We start from the raw sequence: 19,432 nt of genomic DNA, 5'->3' as shown, positions 1-19,432 counted from the left end.
CATACAGGGATCTGTGAAAGGATGTTTCATTTGTTATAAACTGTGGATTTGGATCAGTCTCCATGGCTTGCTCCTAAACTTGCAGGCAGTTTCATGGACCCCAACTATCTAAGTTCAGTGTCAAATCAGTAGTCTGACACAGAGGCCACTGGGGTCAAAGACTCTTTATAAAAGCTGCTCCGGAAATGGCTTTGATTCAAAAGACCTGCTGGTCGGTCAGCTGATGAAAAGCTATGTTTTGCGCGCTTTCTCTCTCTCCCCCTCCCTCTCTCCCCCTTTCTCGCTCTCTCTCTCTCCCTCTTTCTTTCTCCCTCTCTCTCTCTCTCTCTCTCTTTCTCCCCATCTCTCCCTCTCTCTCCGCATATACACACCATGACCCCACTCTCCAGCAATCTTTCATATGTCTCCTGCTCTCCTCCTCCTTTCTCCCTCTGCTAGCCTGCCCCCCCTCCCCCTTCCCCCCTCTCCCTCTCTCCCTTTCTCTCTCTTTACTCCCCCTCCTCTTTGATTAAAGGGGGGGTTGTATTTGCTGACTGGGCTGGCCCGGCTCTGTGGGTTAGGTGTTAGGTCTGCCAGTTCTAAATGACTGTGCCGGGCCCGGTGAATGGAGCCAGTGAGGCGGACAGCAATCGGACCCCAATGAGCGTTATCCCTGTCGACAGAGGCCATACGATGACTGGGCCCAAAAGTAATCGGGCCCAAATAAAAGCTGCGTCCGGCAAACGCTGACCCCCGTAGAACCCATCACCCTAGGGGGATTACTGCTGTGGAGGTGTATGTATGTGTGTGTGTGTTGTGGAAAGAGGGGGGTGTGGACGGGGGGTATGGGTGAGCGGGTTACTGTGTGCGTCTGTCCGTATGCCGGTGTGAGTGATCAAGTGTTTGAGAGAGAGTGTGTGTGTGTGTGTGCGGATGGATAGTCCAGCCTTAATTGCCTATTAGTCTTACTGACCTTTATCACATAGCTAGCACCCACTGTCTGCTTCTACGGCTCAACAGAGAGCATCTCAATCCGCCAAACCCTGAACTGAAATCTGTCTCAGGTGAAGTTGGCTCAAGGTCAGGGGTTTCTTTGCCACTCGACCCGGCACATGAGCCCAAAGTGTTCACATTGGACTGATGTTGACTGAATAAGAGAGTCCCAAAACATCATTTCATTCCTCACCATTTCAGTCACAGCTGTGTATAGGTCGACTGCACGGCTGTCACAGTGGCGTCTGTCTATTGGTAGTTTTTATTTCAAATTGAAAATCAGATGTAATTGCCATAATTTTAGGTTGGTTGGGATTTTTTCATTGTTTTTTTATCATGAAATTTCCATTTTCATATCTGGAGTCCCTACCGAGGTCTTGACCTCCTATTCATGCTTACTGGACCATTTGATAAGCACATTACTATTCCACTTATTCCAATCTACAGCAGCTGACTCTTGTCGCCTTTTCAGTAAGTGTGTGTTGGCCAGGAATGAGGTCATGATATAGGAATGTGCAGGTTCACAATATATATCAGCAAAGAACAAAGGGAACACTGGGCAAATATAATATGCTAAATAAGCATACATTAGGTCATGAGATAGAGGCAACTTAAGCAAATATTGGGCACGCTGCCCAATATTTGTGTCAAACATGAAACAGGCCTCACAGTGTGTGCCTTAGAGGCTGAAATCATAACTAATCTAATCTATCTTTACTCTTTTTGCGTCAACAGAGGTAAATAGTACAGTGAACGTCATGAACATCCTTTAGGCTGTCATTGTAAATAAGAATTTGTTCTTAATTGACCTGCCTGGTTAAAAAAGGTTAAATACAGTTAAAAAAAATAAATAAAAAATTAGGGCAGTGGGAGACGGACAGAGCAGTGAGCGGTGCGTTCACTGACCTAAAAGGTTGACACAGTTCGTAGAATTCTTGTGAATAGGGTTGCTGTGTCTGTACAGGATGTGTACCATGCTCCCTAGACATACACTGAGGGGAACAAGGCCACCAAACAAAACTAACAAACTTACAAACTGTAATGACTCAGAAAGGCACCTTACGAACTTGCTTGACCGTATTTGGTCTCAGTGTGCATGTTCTTATCTAAGTTCCAGTCCCCATGTGAGCTTGAACGTGAGTCCTTGAATGACAAAAGTCACAGTTATCTTTCAGAGGGTCGTGTGGATGAATGTGATTAGTGAGCAGCGTCTCACAGACTTCTTATTTTTCCCCTCTTTTTTGTTGGGTTTGGTAGAAATGCTTTAATGTTGAAGCTTTTTACCAATTCAAGTTTTTACAACTTGCCGACATCACAAGTTGAAGTTCTCAGATTTCTGGTTTTGGAAGAGAGTTCTTTATGTTCACGAATACTGATTGGACTTTCCTTGACCATAGAAATAGCACACATTAAATTGACTGGTATTCCCCTTTTAGCTGGCTATCAGAAGCAACTACATACAGTGGTTAATGTGAATGACTCCCACAATCACATGGCCGTACTCTATCTTGGTGGAATTCAGCCACAGTTTACGTATATGATAACAATATATCACTGGTCTTAGCCAACAATTATTTGAAACCATTTACAAGAAGCGATGACCTTTAGGGAGGGATCTTCAAATGAATCATGCAGATAAGTTTGACAGAAAGTCCAGTGAGTAACGAACATGTCGCCTCTGTTTTTTCATTTTTTTTCATTTTGGGTCTCTGGCCTTATACTGTAGTCATGCAGTTTTGGTGCTGACCTGCTGCCTTGTACAACCACACACTAGTTTAATCTCTCAGTCCAGACAGAGGTTAAAGTGTCCTGATTTAGCCCAGTCAGAATGTGTCCAGTGGGTTGCAGGTTAAAGAAATGAACAAAGCATTTGTCAATCCTCCAGAGAATGTGGGGAAGGGGGTGCTGACCTCTTGCTTTGCAGGGGGAGATCATGTGATTTATGTATTATTACAAGTGAGACTATGGATGTCATGGTCCGAATCAAACTTCAGGCTCCTACTGTACTATCAGAGCATGAAAGTGACTTGGACATTTCATGCCTCAAGTAGTACTTCACAGTCTCAAGTAGGATTTGGCCTCTTTCGTTCATTCATGTCGTGCAGAGCTAGAAGAATCTGTGAAATACACACTACCAGTCAAACGTTTGGACACGCCTGATTGAATGTACTATGTTTTTCATTCTCTTAACGCCATTTTGATCACAGGCTTATGCTTAAATGCTTGAAATTCATTTTTTAGACAACTATAAATAGTGAAGTTGATGCCTATGTATGAATTTCTTTCCAAAGCCTTTGCCTTTCCATCAAGGCAAAGGGCGGCTACTTTTAAGAATCTGAAATATAAGATAGTTTTGATTTGTTAAACACTTTTTTGGTCACTGCATTATTCCATTTGTGTTATTTCATAGTTTTGATGTTTTTACTATTATTCTAAAATGTGAAAAATAGTAAAAATAAAGAAAAATGTGTGTGTCCAAACTTTTGACTGGTAGTGTAGTTTAAACAATCATTCCCTACTGTACTTTTTTGCTAATTGTTGTTTCAATAAATCAATTTCCTTTTGTCAGATCAACGCGGTTGTAGTAATAAATACTGCTCCATGCCAATAGATTGCAGCATGAAAAAGATTTGGCTGGAATAAAGCGATGAGAATTGAAAAGTATTTAATTTGCTGAGGCAGCGGAGAGAAGTCCTTGCTACCTTTGGCCCACAGAAGAGAAAAATCCCTCAGCGGTTTTGTTGCTCTGCCTTATACATTTCACAGTGAGAACCAATTAAGTGAATTATGTCTGCTTCCTTGGCGCCCTGACAGGAACACCCAAGGGGACAGTGAGTTACGAAAGCAGAACCGGCCCGTCTCTGCACTCCCACTGGCTCCCCTCATCTTCCTCCTCGTCTCCTTACCCCTCACCTCCTTCTCTGTATCTTCTGCACCCACCTCCTGTCCTCTTTTCTCCTGGTGTTGGCACATTGTGATGAGGAGGTGAGAGGTCTGGCCATGTGAGGCTGCCCACCACCCTCCTCCTTCAAAAGCCCCGTCCTGTTATTTTCCTCTCCCCTCCTCCCTTACTTTACTACCTTTTCCCTTTTCTCGCCTCACTCTAATCCCCCCTCTCCTCCCTCTTTCTTGTTCTTTTTCTCTTTCCTCCCTCATTTTCCCACACCATCCAACTCTCCCTCTGCTGCACAAGGGATGGAGAGAAATGAAGATTTACTCCAGTACAGTACTCAGGTACATGAGTACATTTTGGGTTACATGATCTATACTTGAGTACAACTATCCACTATAATTATCTGACATCTGCAGTTCCCAGTTACACTGAAGGAAAAGGTTTGACCCCAATCACAGAAAAACCTTGTAGAGAATGTGCACTTTTGGTACTCAGTGCACTGAATAAGAAATACTTTAAAACTTTTACTTGGGTAAAATATTGAATGGAGAAGATTCGAGCAGTTTTTGAATTTGCGCACAAATTCAAAAAGTGCTAAAGACTGTGAGGTATTTCCGCTTTTACTTAAGAAGTACACATATGTACTTCTTTCACCACATCTAATTCGTCTCTCTGTCTCCACTACCACCATCATCATCACCTTGTCTCCTCTTCCTCTAGGAGGAGTAAGTGTCGGACACTCAGCTCTGTGCAGAATCCTCCCTGCCTCTTAGTCACACGCTTCGCTCTCCCTTCTGCTTTTTCTGCATCAAAAGTGCCTGACAAGACAAAGAGCCAGCGAGCAGTTGACCCACCGAGGGTGCTTGCTTGTTTAACGTGCAGCTGTGCATCAGAGGAAAGGCAGCTGAGTAGTTTCCCAGTGAGTTTCACACGGGCGTCGACTCAAACAGCTGTAAACCCATAGACCTTAGATTTATGGTGGTGTCCTTTACACGGTTAGGCTTAATAGGTAAATACAGTCTTACAAGTACATTAGCAAATAGCTTTGGCTGCTTCTTAGCTTTTATCACAGTGCAGTTATAGTCTTACTTCACATTGACAAAGCGCTTAAAGTACATCCATTGTCACCTAGGCAGTGGAAGTTAAACCTATAAAATAAAAACTTTATCGACTCCATTCAGAGCAGATTGAGCTTTGCTGTGGTTTAATAAATCTCACTTGAAGGGGTTAAAAGGGTTAGCTGTTTGGCTTTATGCTGCTGAAAGGCCTGTTTACAAGGCACTTGGAGAAAGGTCAGCCTGTGACTGATGGCTTCCGTTTTCCTCCCGCCTATCACAGGCTCTGGTTATCTCTCCAGTGCATTGTGGGGAAGTGTGTGCTGCGTACAGCACGTCTTAAAGTGTCCATCAGGCCAGGTTTCCTGATGGCCCATTGTTTTTATAAGAGATGCAGTTTTCTAAGTCAAGGGCTATTTAGAGGATTCTCTGTTGTAACTGTCTGTGCTCAATCAGCGACTAAATGTAATGTCAGATAGGCTACTTACTGTATCTAGAAGCACTGGTGTACCAAGGAGTAATACACAGGTAAGGTGTGTATGATTTGATTATAGTTTTATTTTGTAGATTCACTTCACACTGAGCAAAATCATGTTTGTTTTGCTTTTTCTGTGGCTGTGGCTAGATGACACACTTGGCTCTGAATATGATATTCCTACAGAAATGACACACATCCTCTGCTCTCCAACAGTGCTTGGTTTAACCCCTTTGTAGACATTGCCTTTTGTAAGGAATCAAGCTTCTTTGAACCCTGCTACACACATACAGTATCCATCCATACTAAACACACTGTAGTGAAATTGCTGCACTTGTTAGCATCAACCAAAATATTGTGTTCAGTGGGGAAAAAAAGTAATACATTTATAGTAGTAGAAGTAGAAAACTATTGTGTTTGACAAAGTCCGAGCCACAGACTGTCACATTTTTCAACGTCATGTTCTCTGCTTCTCTCTACAGTTACGTGGCTTGATAAAAAATGTGTACTATTGAAACCAGGTTAGGCAAACAGCATGGTCTGACCTTTAGAACATCAACACCATTCAGCCATACCACCTGCATTAGAAGGTCAGTGTGTGTGGGTGTGTGAGTGTCTGTGTGTCTACATACTTATGGCGTAGAAACCACAACAAAGCATTAGTTCTCCACAACTTTATCCAAGCGAAATGCCTTGAATTCCCACTCTTTGCATTATCGTATGAGAGCGGGGGCAGCAGACAGGCTGCTGTATTGTCTGGCACAAGAGAGCGAGCCGTTCTTCCGGCGGCACAGTACAGTCAGACTCCAGGCAGTGTAAAGTCTGTGGCCCACTCTGAACTCCCCATTGGTGGGTCACTCACTTTCATTCAGCAGGGTCAGATTAGGACTGAATATCAGGGTTTTGAAATATCCCCAGATTTTCATGTGTAGTTTTGAAAAATTACCATTTCAAATATTTTTTAACAGACCTTATTTTAGTGCATAAGCGATATATTTCTTCAATTTGCAGATTTTTTATGCCGATTCTTTTCATTTTTATTTCTCTTCAACACCCTCAAACTGAGTTTACATACTCAGGACTGAGCATACCATACATTTGTAAAGGTTTCCATGAATTGAATATGTAATAGTTTAGTGATCGAAGATAGTTTTCCCTCACAGAAGTTCCATTCACTCTCAAAATGCTGAGGCCACAAATGAACTGCTGTGCATGTAATGTGTGTTACGGAGTCCTTTCACAGGGTTGAGAGAAGCACAAAGAATGCTTGATATGACCAAAGACAGAGCATCTGTGTTACCTCCCACCTGGCTTCTCACACACACACACACACACACACACACGCACTCTGATTTCATTGACGTAAAGATCACCCCATTCTCAGCTCTCCCTTCACCACCGTCACCCCCTCCAGATTACAGATCACATGTCCTGTCACACAGTAGCCATAGGAGAAGGAGTGTATCAGCCCAACACACTGAGAGTTTGTGGCGGACTCAGAGCAGAAAATACCAACACTTCCTTATCAGGCATTTCTTTAGGTCTGCACACACACACATACCATGAAGGGGGAACCCTATATCCCTTCAAAGCCATAGTTTGCCTACTATAGGGTTAGTGACTGTAGTGTTCCCCTGGGAAAGGCATTGTGTAGGATCTGTATTGTATAGCCTTACTTAAAAGACTTCCATCATCCTTCCTGTGAGCTGTACAATCACTCATGGGGTCTCTTGCTAAACTAAGGGATTGTGACAGGAAGGCAAAACTCCTGGTGGGGTGACTTGGAAAAAAAGTGATCCTTTGTATTCTGCTCAAAGGCAAAAATGTTTTTTTTTCATATACAGTGTCCTTTAGAAGTTATATTTTGAGGTTACTCTACCTCTGTTCTACTGAGAGTGAGAGTGCTTTGAGAACAATAGCTTTAATAAAAATGTATTTTAAGGGTGCTACATTTAGGAAGCTCTCATCACTGTGTTTACATGCACATAAATACTCTGTTTATATCTGGGATATTGAAATATTCTGTTTATGAGTCGGTGCGTGTAAATACAATATCCTGTTTACAATAATTGGGATAAGCCCATATCCCGAATATGAAGAACCCAAATTTGCCAGCTGGGATATGTCGATATTAACCGGTATATTCTGGCATGTAAACACCATATCCCACTTATCCTGCAAGCCCTGTTTCCATGGAGTCACAAGTGTTTCCATGGAGCATCAAAATAAAGTGCCACTAATGAACACAGCAGGAAGACTGTAGAGCATTAGACTATCTCCAGGCATACAGGCACATAAATATATGTGCCTGCAAAATAAATGGTTACTGATTGATCCATGTAAACGCCATATCCTGATCTTAACCGGTGTAAGGCTAAGGTCTTAGTCTTATAAGGAATATTAATGAGCATGTAAATGAACTAATTGTGAAATTAACTATGTTGGCTCATTCCAGGACCGATTCCAGTTTGAGCATTAGCTGTGCTCAGCCGCCTGGGTCATTAGGTTCTGAGAGGGGATTATGCAAAAGTTTTCAAAGTAAAACCACTACTCTTGTTTTTGAACAGTGAATACCACCACTCTTTGCCAATCAACTTATCTACCTATCTATTTATCTATTTATTTATACAATGGGGTAGTTTCAGCCAAGCTGACTGTGCTTTTCTGTAGCTGTTTTGTAAGTGACCCTGACCTCTGACCTCCCTGTGAAAGTGGGCAATAGAAAATTGAATACTGGACTGTTCCATGTACCTGCTTGTTGCCATAGACTCTAATCCGAGTGAAACAATGTGATGGTTTCTGTTACAAACAATGATCTTCTTTCTGCTATCATTTTGTGCCATTAGGGGCACAATTCACTCCAATAGAGGAGATATGCATCAAAAGAGGCAGGAATGGAAAGGATGAATTATGCCTATCAAACAACCGTTCATTTGTAATATATAAAGATATGTAAAGATATGATATATGAAGATCAAATCTCTGATTAGTCACTTTTAAATTACTTAAACCACAAACGTAATTGCTAGGTTTTTAAAGTTTGGTGGGACTGATCCAATCCAGCTGTTTACACTCTAATCCTTGATCCAAAACAGTATCTGTCCCTTCCTGGAAAGCCAGACGTGTCTCTCTAAGTGTTTTGGGGAGATGAGAGAACAGTCTGCCTCTGTGCGACTAGACAGGACTCATCTTGCATAACATCCAGAGAGCTGTTGATGATATCAGAGTTCACTCCCAAGTATAACTGGATTGTGAGGTTCAATGAAAAGAAAAGAAAGCTTGTTGCATGGCAACCGGCCTCCCCTACTGTTCCGTGGGGCCTCGGCTGACATAGTTCAGCCCAGCTGTTCGGTTGCCCTTGGAGACTGATCTAGGGTCAGCGTATAGGTGCTGTGGGACCCGTGGAGGGGACCGAGGTAAAACTGATCCACAGTCAGTGTTACAGAGCGGGGAATGCATGGGCATATAGTTCCCAGCAAGACTCCTACAGACTCGGTTAGATGTATCTAGGTGGGGGTTGATCCCGAGGTCGTCCCCACCCCTCCAGCCGAAACCTGAGTCGAAAAACACCAAGAGGGGCAGTGGTTTTTGTGCTGTAGGTATAGTAGGGCTAGTCTGCTCTTCTGTTTTGGCTTGAGCTTCCATTAAATCTGTGTGAAGTTGACACTAGAGTCAAGACTGGTGGCTGCGTCCATCATTTGAATCCTGACTGACAGTTTTCACTTACAGTCTAAACAATCAGTGGAGAGTTTGTGACCAGTAACATGAGTAACATAGTTTGTTATTTGGATTTCAAACGAATGCAATTTGGCAAGTCAATTATTAAGACAAAGTTAAATACTTAGCGGAATTACTCACAATAGAAAGTCTGCTCTTCTTCAATTACTGGAACAACATTTTAATTGATTTTGGCAGTGCCACATGAAGGATAGCAGAATTAACTTACTAATCATTACATATCACCAGCTGTATTAGAATTAAAGCTCTAATACAGTGTGCAGAGTGTGTCTGTGGCCCTGGCGATGCCTTCAAACGTGCAAGGTGTTTATTTGTGTGTGAGAGTGTATGTATACTAAAGGACAGGCAGAGGAAGGGTGTAAGTGCTGCACTGGAGTGGAGTTTTCCAGATGTTTTGCAAAGGATGTGAGTTCATTCTTGCAATGTCCAAGACAATCTTCCCTCGCACAAAACAACCCCAGTGTCAACAAGATATCCTCGTGTACCAGTCATGAGAACACACTTATACCTACACACACCCATGTGCACGCACACACACAGGGAGAGAAAGAGCAACAGTTCTGGCATTACATTGAGTGTGAGTAGTGCATGATTCACAGTTAGGTGGACATCTACATATACGTATATTTCACATTCTCTACATGAGTTTGCATGCATTTTCTTGTGCATGACGTAAATGAGGGTCACAAAAAGTGAGGCAGCCTAACTGGGGAACAACACTGAACTGACACATTTACAGTCAACACATCACACACACACACACACACACAGATCTTGGCCTGTGCTCCCGTTGTTTTTTGCCGTCTCGCTCTGCCAGCTAACTCTCACTGGGCTTCTCACTGTCTTGTCCCTTCCTGAGCAGTTTCCTACTGTACTCCACACTCTCTGGTCATTACGCCCTGCCGCCCTGAACTGTGGGCAGTGTAGGACGATGAGGGCCTTAATTTCCTCTCCAGCAGCATATCGCCCTTTTCATCCTGCTTGGCCTTAGGCGATGGAGTATTGTTTCAGATGGTCCGAGTGAATCTCTGCACTGTGTACACTGTTCATGCTCAAGAATTAAACTGTTAACTGTCTGAAAGATAAAATGCTTAAAGTCATTATTGTCAATCAATCGTTTTCCTCAGCTGTCTTTTTCAATTGTTTGTCTTTCTAAATTCTTTACTTCAAACAATTAAGAAACAGCATGGATCATCAACGCAAGCACTGGGATCTCTGACATAAAACGGGGAGGTGTAGCTCTTGCTCATTCCCCACAGTTACCCAAACAAAGTGACGGGGCTGCCTGTGGAACACAAGCACTGCACCTGTAAGTCAATCTGGAGCAGATGTGCTCTTTTCTCTCCGGCTGTGAGAGAAAATATCAGGTACCCAGTGCACTTTCATAATGTGCATGCAGAAAAGACAGCAGCAGGAAAACAGTTCATACAGAATAGACAACAGCAGGAGCTCTACAGATGAATTTGCTCAAGATTGGGTTTGGGTTTTTTTTGTTTTTTTTTACCATTTTTTTTCAGCACAAATCTCATCTTCTCATGTCTAAACAAGGAACAAATTGAATATTTTTAGAGAGTCAAGGGAAGATCATATCTGGGTCACACTGGGTTAAAGATTCGGATTTTCCGCTCCTGTGAAACCCAGCTGAAGTCCATTACTCCATGGCTGTATTTCCACTGCCAAGCATGCATCTCTTTTGTAACTGATGGGTTAAAGCTAGTGTGGTCCTCCACATGTTGCATCAGACAGGCTCAGAGTGCTGTGTCTTTGTCACAGAGGGTCAGGTACTTTACTACTCCTGTTGTTTTAATTAATACGTTAAGAATATAAATGGCTCCACAACAGTTGTAGTAAAATGTGTTTAAGAGGCAGTAAAACCACAGCCCATGACACACTAACACATCTCAACCATGGTGACCTTTGCTTCCACTCTGATGTCCTCATCCACTTGGCATCTCCCCCACAGTTCAAACTTTGTGCGTCCTCGACTAACTGCCAGTACCATTGTCCAGGCTGAAGGGAACAGAGTGCTGGCCAACAGTTTCACCTGTTTCAGCTGTTTTGGCCATTAGGTCCAATCAGTGCTATCGTCTCTCTTTCCTGCCATGGGAAAGTGGCTGTCGCCTCTGGAACAATCCCCCCCACCCCCCTACCCCAACACACACACACACACACACACACACACACAGACTTGACCAGTGGCCAAAGGGAGGGGACGTCTATGGGGAGGACCCACAATGCCACTGGTTTCTCCATGCACAGCTGCCACTACACGTGCAATGGGAAATGTTCGACCTCCCAAAAAAGGAAGAGGGAATACATTTCCTCGCTGACCCCTCTGCATGATGCTCTTAGTGCCTCTAAAAGGAATTCACATTCCTCCAGGAGCCCCTGCCAACTCACAGCATATATCACCAGTAAGGCTGAGGGTTTGCTTCTTGACCTGAGTGAGCTGTCCTGAGGAATATGTGTGGACATTTTTGCCTTTGTCTTCTGACCAAAATAAGGAAACATAAAAGCCCAATACAAGCCAAAATGTCTGAAAGCATTTTGATTGCTTCATTAGCACATTCCAAATGTAGAATGATTGATATATTCTCTAGACCACATACCAGTAGGAATAAACAGTACAAACTCAGTAAATCAGTCTCTCAGATTAGTTGGTATGTTTCCATTATGGCAAATTGTTTGAGAACAGCATTCTTCAGAAAGTGCACTCTGGGACCCCAATTTAATTTATCAATTTGGCATGCATTCAAGAATGTCTTCATTTGATTTGGACATTAACTAGACTATTCCCCAAAAAAGAAGAAAAAACTGACTTACTGACATAGCTGTAACTACTAACAACAGTCAAGCATTCAATAAGCTCACAGCGGCACCGTTTTCACAATTTATCCATCATTTTTATTCAAATCACCACAACAATGCTTTGAACCGAATGAATCATGTTGGAGTACAGAGGCATAGAAATTTGCTTTGGCAACACAGTGAAGATAAGAATAGGAAGAGCAGTAGACGCCGTCGCTTTAGTTTGCGCTCATTGAACTGAGCCTGTCATCCATCCACCGAGGGGTCGAAGGGGGTCTGATCACATCTCCTTCACGTACGTCCTCACCGCGATCACATCTCCCATCCTGCACTTCTGTGGGCAGAGGGATCAGGTGAGGTCAGGAGGAAGGGGGGGAGAAGAGGTGCAGGTGCAGAACAGGTGAAGACACATTCCAGCATGTGCTTTGAGTTTGACTGGGGTAGGATTTAGGTTGCAGCTATCATGCAGAGTCCACCCTAACATAAAATCATTGTAATATTCCTATAACATTCCTATAAGTGTGTCTGTGGTACTCAATAGTGAGTTTATACTGACTTTATCATACTTTAATATGGCACTTTTGTATCTCCAATTATATTCATATAGGGACTTACACTGGGTTTGTGGTACTCAATAGTGAGTTTATACTGACTTTATAGTAATTAATGGTGTTCTATTTTTCTATCTCCTTTGGTATTAGGATTTCCTACGGTACATTTTTTTCAACCTATAGTAGATGCATGACATTTTAAGGTTTTGCTGTGATATTTGTGTAGTATCCAAAGATATAGGCTATTATGGGACCACTATAGTTGTTTTTCAGAAGGGTGACGTGCACAATTTGTTCACATGTTGGGGTTTGGAAACACACAGATTGGAAGATTAATTGATCAGGAACAGGTCAAACAAATTTGTGAGTATTTATATCTGCTATTACAGTTTAATCATCAAATCAATTATGAATATAGCTTGCTATCAAAAAACTCAATGAAAAAGTAAGGCAATGCTGAATGATTAATAACAGCAAAATTGCAAAACATTGCACATATTAAGGCAAGTTTAAAGTTATGGAAAAAAAGGAAAAAAATCCTTACCGCTACCAGTTTTCCATCTGTGACCTCCCTCTCAATATTTGTTTCTTTGCCATCCCAGCACTGTTTCTGCACAAGTTTGCCGTTTTCAATGGTCACGACGGTCTGGAGGGTAGAGAACAGAGACAAGTCGTTAGTTCCAACACAGAAAACCCTCCGGCCAAAAGACTCACGCTGTTATTTTTCAGCCACACATACATACACACACGCACACACACACACACGCACACACACACCGTTGTCTTCCTGTCGTCTGCGGTCATCTCATCAAATGGCTCGTTGAGCTTGAATTTGATTTCAGTTGTCTTGAAAGTGCTTTGCGACTTCATGCAAATAGTCCCCTGCTCGTCCACGGTCACTATCAAATTGGGCTTGGTCCGATTCCCCACCTGCCGGGTTGCAAATCCCACACCTGCACAGCGGGAGGGCAAGGTCAGCAAAATGCATTAAATAATAAATTAAAGAGCGAAGTTTGATGATATAAAATGCGTTGATGGGCTACTCAAATGGTAGCAAATCCATATTCTGACATTTAGTTCTATTTTCTTATCCTGGGAATTCATGAGAACTTTTTTAGAGCTTCTCCAGAGCTAAAGATCTAAAGTAATCCTATAATAGGCTACATTTTAGAAGGATACTATGGACCTATGAATACAATTAAAAACACTACAAAACACAAAAAATACAGAATATTAGACCATAGGAGATAAAGGTCACTAAGCTCAGTATTGAGCACCACTGTCAGCCAATAAGAAAACTATAGGCAATACACTCTAGTGATTTTTCATCAGGCTAAACCACATACTCTCCTACCAATTGCCTTCATGTAGTCATCAAAGTTGTCGCTGGAAATCATCTTCCACGTCCCAACAAACTTCTCAACCATCTTTGCAGCTGATGTGATATCCTCAACAACCAGGGGAGTCGCTCCGGATTCAACTCTCTTCCAGTATGAACCGGTGCGAAGCGTTTTTAAGGTACCAGCCCGACACCCAGCGCCGCAGAACGGCCCAATCACGGCCCGCTACGTCACAGCATCCCGGTTCGGCAATTTCCGGGGGACTAAATTGGAGTGGGTGAAGGGGTTTTTCAGGGGAGCCGCATCTAAACTGTGTGCCAAACTACATTTAAGCCCACTGTGTCAGAGGTTGCAGCTTGTATAATGTTCTGTCAAACGCTAGAAAGGTCTGTGTTTTATCACTAAACAAAGACACTGTGCCACTGTGCTAATCATGACGCTTCTTTCAGCTAAAGCATTTTTCAATTCACATCTCATACAGAGTGAAATAGACGACTTGACAAGAACATAATCATAATTGATCATATCCACATGATTAGCATTTTCCCACAAGGAGAGCTCACCTTCAGCATTTTTATTCTTTATTTAGACAGTGGGAAAACTGCAACAGTGACAAGAGGAAGGGAAACAAGCTCAGGCAGGATTTGATCCTAGATCAGTGGGGGAAGTTGGAAGATATGTGATTGGAGAGACAAGGGGCTAAACCACTTGACTATCTTTGTATGCATATCCAAATGATTTGATTTGAGCCTTTGCCGTGTTGTGTCAGAAATAAAAATAGAAAACAATGCACACTAGCCTAAATGAAGCAACAGTCGACACAGCAGAACCAACACATTTCAATAAAGCGGTTTTATTATAAACATCCGAGCATATACACAGATAGATACACATAAATACATTAAACTTGAGGATTATTTTTTGGCTCCAGCTTTTGCCTGTGGGTCCTTGGCTATGCAGCGGGACTGGAACGCGCTCAGCATCTCGCTGCTGCTCAGCTTGGCGCCCTTCATCACCAGCCGCTCTCCGTCCGCTGCAGGACAGAAAAACATCAGAGATTTATTGTATGTTTTTAAATGATATAAAAAATAACTTCATGGCTGTTGGATGAACGTTGTGTCTCCAAAAATTCAATGTTTCGGGAATTAATAAAAGCAGCCATACTTTTTCAGCTGGATGACCATTAGTGCTGAAATTATTAGTCGATTAACTGATTAGCCAATTGACAGAAAATCAACGGATTATAATTTTGATAATTGATTAATCGTTTTAGTCATTTATCAAATAAAAATACCAAAGATTTGCTGGTTACAGCTTCGTGCTGTCAAATGCTATGGTTTGCTTGCTTTTCTCAACTTCATATAATTAAAAAAATAATACTTGTAAGTGATTTTAAGACATCACTTTGGGCTCTGGTAACTTGTGATGGGCACTTGTCATTATTTTTGACATTTTATAGACTAAGTGATTAACCATTTCATCAAAAAAGTAATATAACCAGGCATATTTTAGAATGATGATTTGATGACACAAATTTGTTTTGAATGGCTATATAAGCTTTCAATTCAATCAGATGAAAAAGATTGCTGTCAGATTTTCATCTTATTATTATTATTATTATTTTTTTTAAATTATTATTATTATCCACTTGGCAGCCTGACCAGGAGGTGAGATAGTGGTATGAACTGATAACACATTTTGATGACTCTTAACATGCAGCAGTGACTGATGATGAGCATGTGCTACGACTAAAAGAAGAGACAAACAACTGAACAGTCAACTGTGAGCAGAGGTAGAGTAGAATACAACAGGCTGCTACCATACAGTACACTGCTGACCTATGGCAGACATTTCTGCTTTTAGTGTGTTTGTGAGAGACATTTATTGTGTAATATCATGCATGAACAAAAGTGCCACCTCAGCATAAAATGCAAAGTCAAAGTCAGCCTATAGTTGAGACGGCCTGCAGTTGATAAATTAATTAAATGGGTCCATTATTCTATTGCTGTAACATTAAGATGGTAAATTTGAGAGAAAATAATAGAGGAAATGCAATTTTTATTCTTCAAAAGTCTCTAACTGTCTTGCTATTCTTTCTGTAGTGGAAAAACACTTAAGTACCATCTTCAGAAGATAATAATTAGCTCACAGCAATTTCTAGGACCTGATAAATACAAATTATAAAATACACATGATGTAATTAAAATGTTTTCCAGATATATAATTGCCCATCTCTTGCTGTCGCTCTCCGCATCTCCAACCCCTTCCGCCCCCTCACTGCTCGCTCGCTCACTCTCTCTCTCACACACACACATACACACACGCGCCAGACCAGCACCATCTTGGGGACTTATAGATGCCAAATTCAACAGCCTCTTTTTGATAATTACTAAGACTAGGAAATGTAATTGATTTCTAGTGTATGACAGATTTGTGCTCTGTCCAGTCCAATAACTGCTACACCAGCCTGAAAAATGACTCCATTTCCATTTTTGATTTAACAACCTGTTAAAAACACACAAGTTCCCTTGATGGTGGTGAAGAACTGTGAGAACTGGGGTGCTTGCTGCTTATCTTCAGTACATTAAGAAGATGCCAACAAACTTCATCTCCATCCACCATTACACTGTCTCTAGAGTGAGACTGTCATCTTCTTACACCTATTTGAGTGTGGTCATGTGGTTCTTACTGTATGTAATGTCCACAACAGGTTCAGACTTGTCGTGTTTCACCATGGTCTTCACCTCACAGTTCATGTTGGTGGCCCTGGACTTCTCTGACCCCACCATGACCAGAAACTCCCTGGGGGCAAAAGGAGAAAATGTTTAGAAAACATTAGAGATGGTAAACACCATGGATGGTCAGACACAGGGCTAACAGTGGGTATCAGTATCAGATTTTTTTCACCAATACCTAGGCTAAATCCTATACCAAGTGACGCATGTAACACATTAGAACTCAACTCCATTTTCTGCTTTATCACACATAGAAGAATATGAGATATCTTTAATTGTGGAAGAATTGATTTTACTAATTTCTGTGCAATGATTCAAGCTAATGGACTAAAGACAAAGTGTTCGGCAGAAGCAATGGACTGGATCTTTACTCTATCAGCTAATTATCAGCTAATACTAAGTTTACTCCTGTATCTCTCATAGACAGACACAATCCCTAACAGTATAGGACTTTAAACATGTTTCTGTTTAAGCAATGCTCACATTACAAGAGGTTGTAAGGATGTCTAAGCATCTCACAGACATGAAAATATGAATATACAAGAGCTTGTCCAGACTTGAATCCAACTGGACTGTCCCACACAGACTGAACCAGTCTGGCTGATAAACCCATTTCACAGTGTTGCCAGGCTTCTTTAGAGCTCTTTGACTGTGAACATTTAGCTAGAAAGGCTAGGAAGTTAATACAACTATATTGTATGCTCGCCTAATGCATTGCGATAATTTGATGTTTTAGTGAACCTGGCAAGATAATGGTTAAGTTAATAGAACAAAGTATGTGTAATATACTGTAATTACATAGTAGTAGGACAGCACATTTGACAAATTCCTAGCTACTCTTGACAAATTACTCAAATATATGGGACCAAAACCATCTGGGTAACATGTAGTCATTCTGCATCAGACAGTACAAATAGACACACTAGAGTAAAATATAAACTAATAAAGGAGTAAAATCGCCACTAAATATCTTTCATTGCTCGAATCTGTGGAAACCGACTGGTGGTGACTGCTGTTTGGAAACGTCAGTCACGGTCGCTTCATTGACAAATTCCCGCTTTAATCCACAGTAAAAGTCACACAACACAACGCTTCCACACACTAAGACAAACACACACACTTCCTACCGTGTGGACCGGACATTGGACTCAAACGGACAGAACTGAACCACGATTTTCTTCACAGCTTTCAATATCACGGACGGTTTAGTGGAAGCCGCCATGTTTTCTGAATGACCTTTCACCTCGACACTGAACTACATTTCCCATATGAGCCACTAGAGAGCGCCAGTGGATAGGATAAATAAACCAAGGTGCTTTCAGTTGTTAGTCGACTGCCCAAATGCCATAAAAAAGTTACAAAATAGTACAAAGGCAAAAAGTATACTAATAGCCACTTATGGAGGTAATAATGACTGAACAGTGGATTTTATCTGAGCCATGCAGGCCTAATCAATGTACAAATCAATGATGATGATGAAGTTTAAGTTCATCTGCCCAGTGATAAAAGAGGAGCAGAGTGAAAAACATTGTGACAAAGCATGATAATAAACATGCATGGAAAGATTAGATGCAATCAATAATCTGCAGATGTGATTAAAAAACTGCAGATGTGATGCAATAAAATCAAGGTACAAATCGTGGTGGTGATGATAATGATGATGATGATGATGATGATGATGATGATCCAAGCCTATTTTCTGCAGACACTCACCTAAGTTTTAGTAGTTTTAGTAGTTTAATAGGAGTTTAATTGTGACATAATTTGCTTTATATAAGTAATATTTCAATGCAATGCAATTAGCATTCTGTAAACAGCACCACCTCTTCCACAGTGACATGACACAGCTTATTGAGGCTAACTGGAGGGGAAACTGAGAGTGGCACCTTCCTGTAATCATGTGACAAACGATGTCAAAGAGGAGAATTAAGTTAGGACAGGATGAGTGGGGGGTCTGTCAGGCACTAAGTCAATAAGGGAGGTGCTCCTCTCCAAATAGACAATCAAACAGACACATCTCATAATCAAATAGACAAGGAAGAAGGGAAATGGTCACTAGCTGCTGCTGTTTCCTGCACTCAGCAGATGAAAAAGGTCAGAAGCCTGTCAGTGTACAAGAATAGAGCCAAAATGGAAATGCATTCAGATTTTGTCTGTGTTGGCACTTAAGTCAAATTTGATTAGTGCATGAATTGTTTCTGTGAAGTAAGTGTCTGCATATAATGGAGAACTTTGCATCATCTAATCAAAACAGCCATTTTGTCATTTTTGCTAGAGAATGTTGTCACAGTTGATTTTCACACTGGAGAGAGAACTTTTCATGTGGGGGTATAGCTCAGTGGTAGAGCATTTGACTGCAGATCAAGAGGTCTCTGGATCAAATCCGGATGCCCCCTACTGTATGTATTAGGAGAGAGACCAGGGTTCAAGTCCTTATCTTGCAAACAATTGTCCTTCTGAAACAAGACACTGAATCCGTACCAGCTCCTGTAGTGCTGTTCTGTATCTGACCCTGACCCCTGACCTCTGACCTCCCTAGGCAGACGGAAAGAGAATTCCCCTACAGGAACCAATAATCACATTACTGTTAAGAAAAAAAACATCAATAATGAGAACCAATAGTGCATTATCCCACTACACTGTTATGCTGTACTTTGCGAATGTTAAGCTGGCTGATGTTTAGTTTTGCAGAAAGAACAACCAGAAAACAGTGGAAGAGCAGTGGTGTGTTAGTGCTTTCATTCAATTATTTATATGGAGAAAACACTAGATATGTCAGCCTAACTTTATGCTTTTTCCCTCATTCCCTCGCACAGCAAGTACAGCACACTAAGAGAGGGTGAAAAAGCACTGCATGCAATATAA

The 19,432-nt window shown here is 41.6% G+C and overlaps 2 protein-coding genes and 1 non-coding gene across 3 annotated transcripts; 1 reads left to right on the top strand and 2 right to left on the bottom strand.

Annotated features, from left to right (window-relative positions):
- Nucleotides 1-12,033: 12,033 nt before the first annotated feature.
- Nucleotides 12,034-13,971, bottom strand: fabp4a (fatty acid binding protein 4a). The gene is made up of 4 exons (XM_071537668.1): nt 13,847-13,971; nt 13,270-13,445; nt 13,037-13,138; nt 12,034-12,275 (listed from the first exon to the last, which is right to left on the bottom strand). The coding sequence occupies exons 1-4, from the start codon at nt 13,917-13,919 to the stop codon at nt 12,222-12,224; spliced, it is 405 nt and encodes a 134-aa protein (XP_071393769.1). The 5' UTR covers nt 13,920-13,971; the 3' UTR covers nt 12,034-12,221.
- A 704-nt stretch (nt 13,972-14,675) lies between these two features.
- Nucleotides 14,676-17,802, bottom strand: mrpl53 (mitochondrial ribosomal protein L53). The gene is made up of 3 exons (XM_071537671.1): nt 17,695-17,802; nt 16,522-16,634; nt 14,676-14,865 (listed from the first exon to the last, which is right to left on the bottom strand). Exons 1-3 carry the CDS (start codon nt 17,787-17,789, stop codon nt 14,747-14,749), a joined length of 327 nt encoding a protein of 108 aa, XP_071393772.1. The 5' UTR covers nt 17,790-17,802; the 3' UTR covers nt 14,676-14,746.
- Nucleotides 17,803-18,891: 1,089 nt separating this feature from the next.
- trnac-gca (transfer RNA cysteine (anticodon GCA)) lies at nt 18,892-18,963 on the top strand. Its single transcript has one exon. It is a non-coding gene; the product is annotated as a tRNA-Cys (tRNA).
- The last annotated feature ends 469 nt before the right edge of the window (nt 18,964-19,432 follow it).

The sequence above is a fragment of the Centroberyx affinis genome, unplaced genomic scaffold, assembly GCF_046629955.1.
Source record: "Centroberyx affinis isolate AG114_WGS23_722 - 3 ecotype Tasmania unplaced genomic scaffold, CSIRO-AGI_Caff_v1 ptg003101l_1, whole genome shotgun sequence".
NCBI lineage: Eukaryota > Metazoa > Chordata > Actinopteri > Beryciformes > Berycidae > Centroberyx > Centroberyx affinis.
This window is presented reverse-complemented; position numbering and strand designations above follow the sequence as displayed.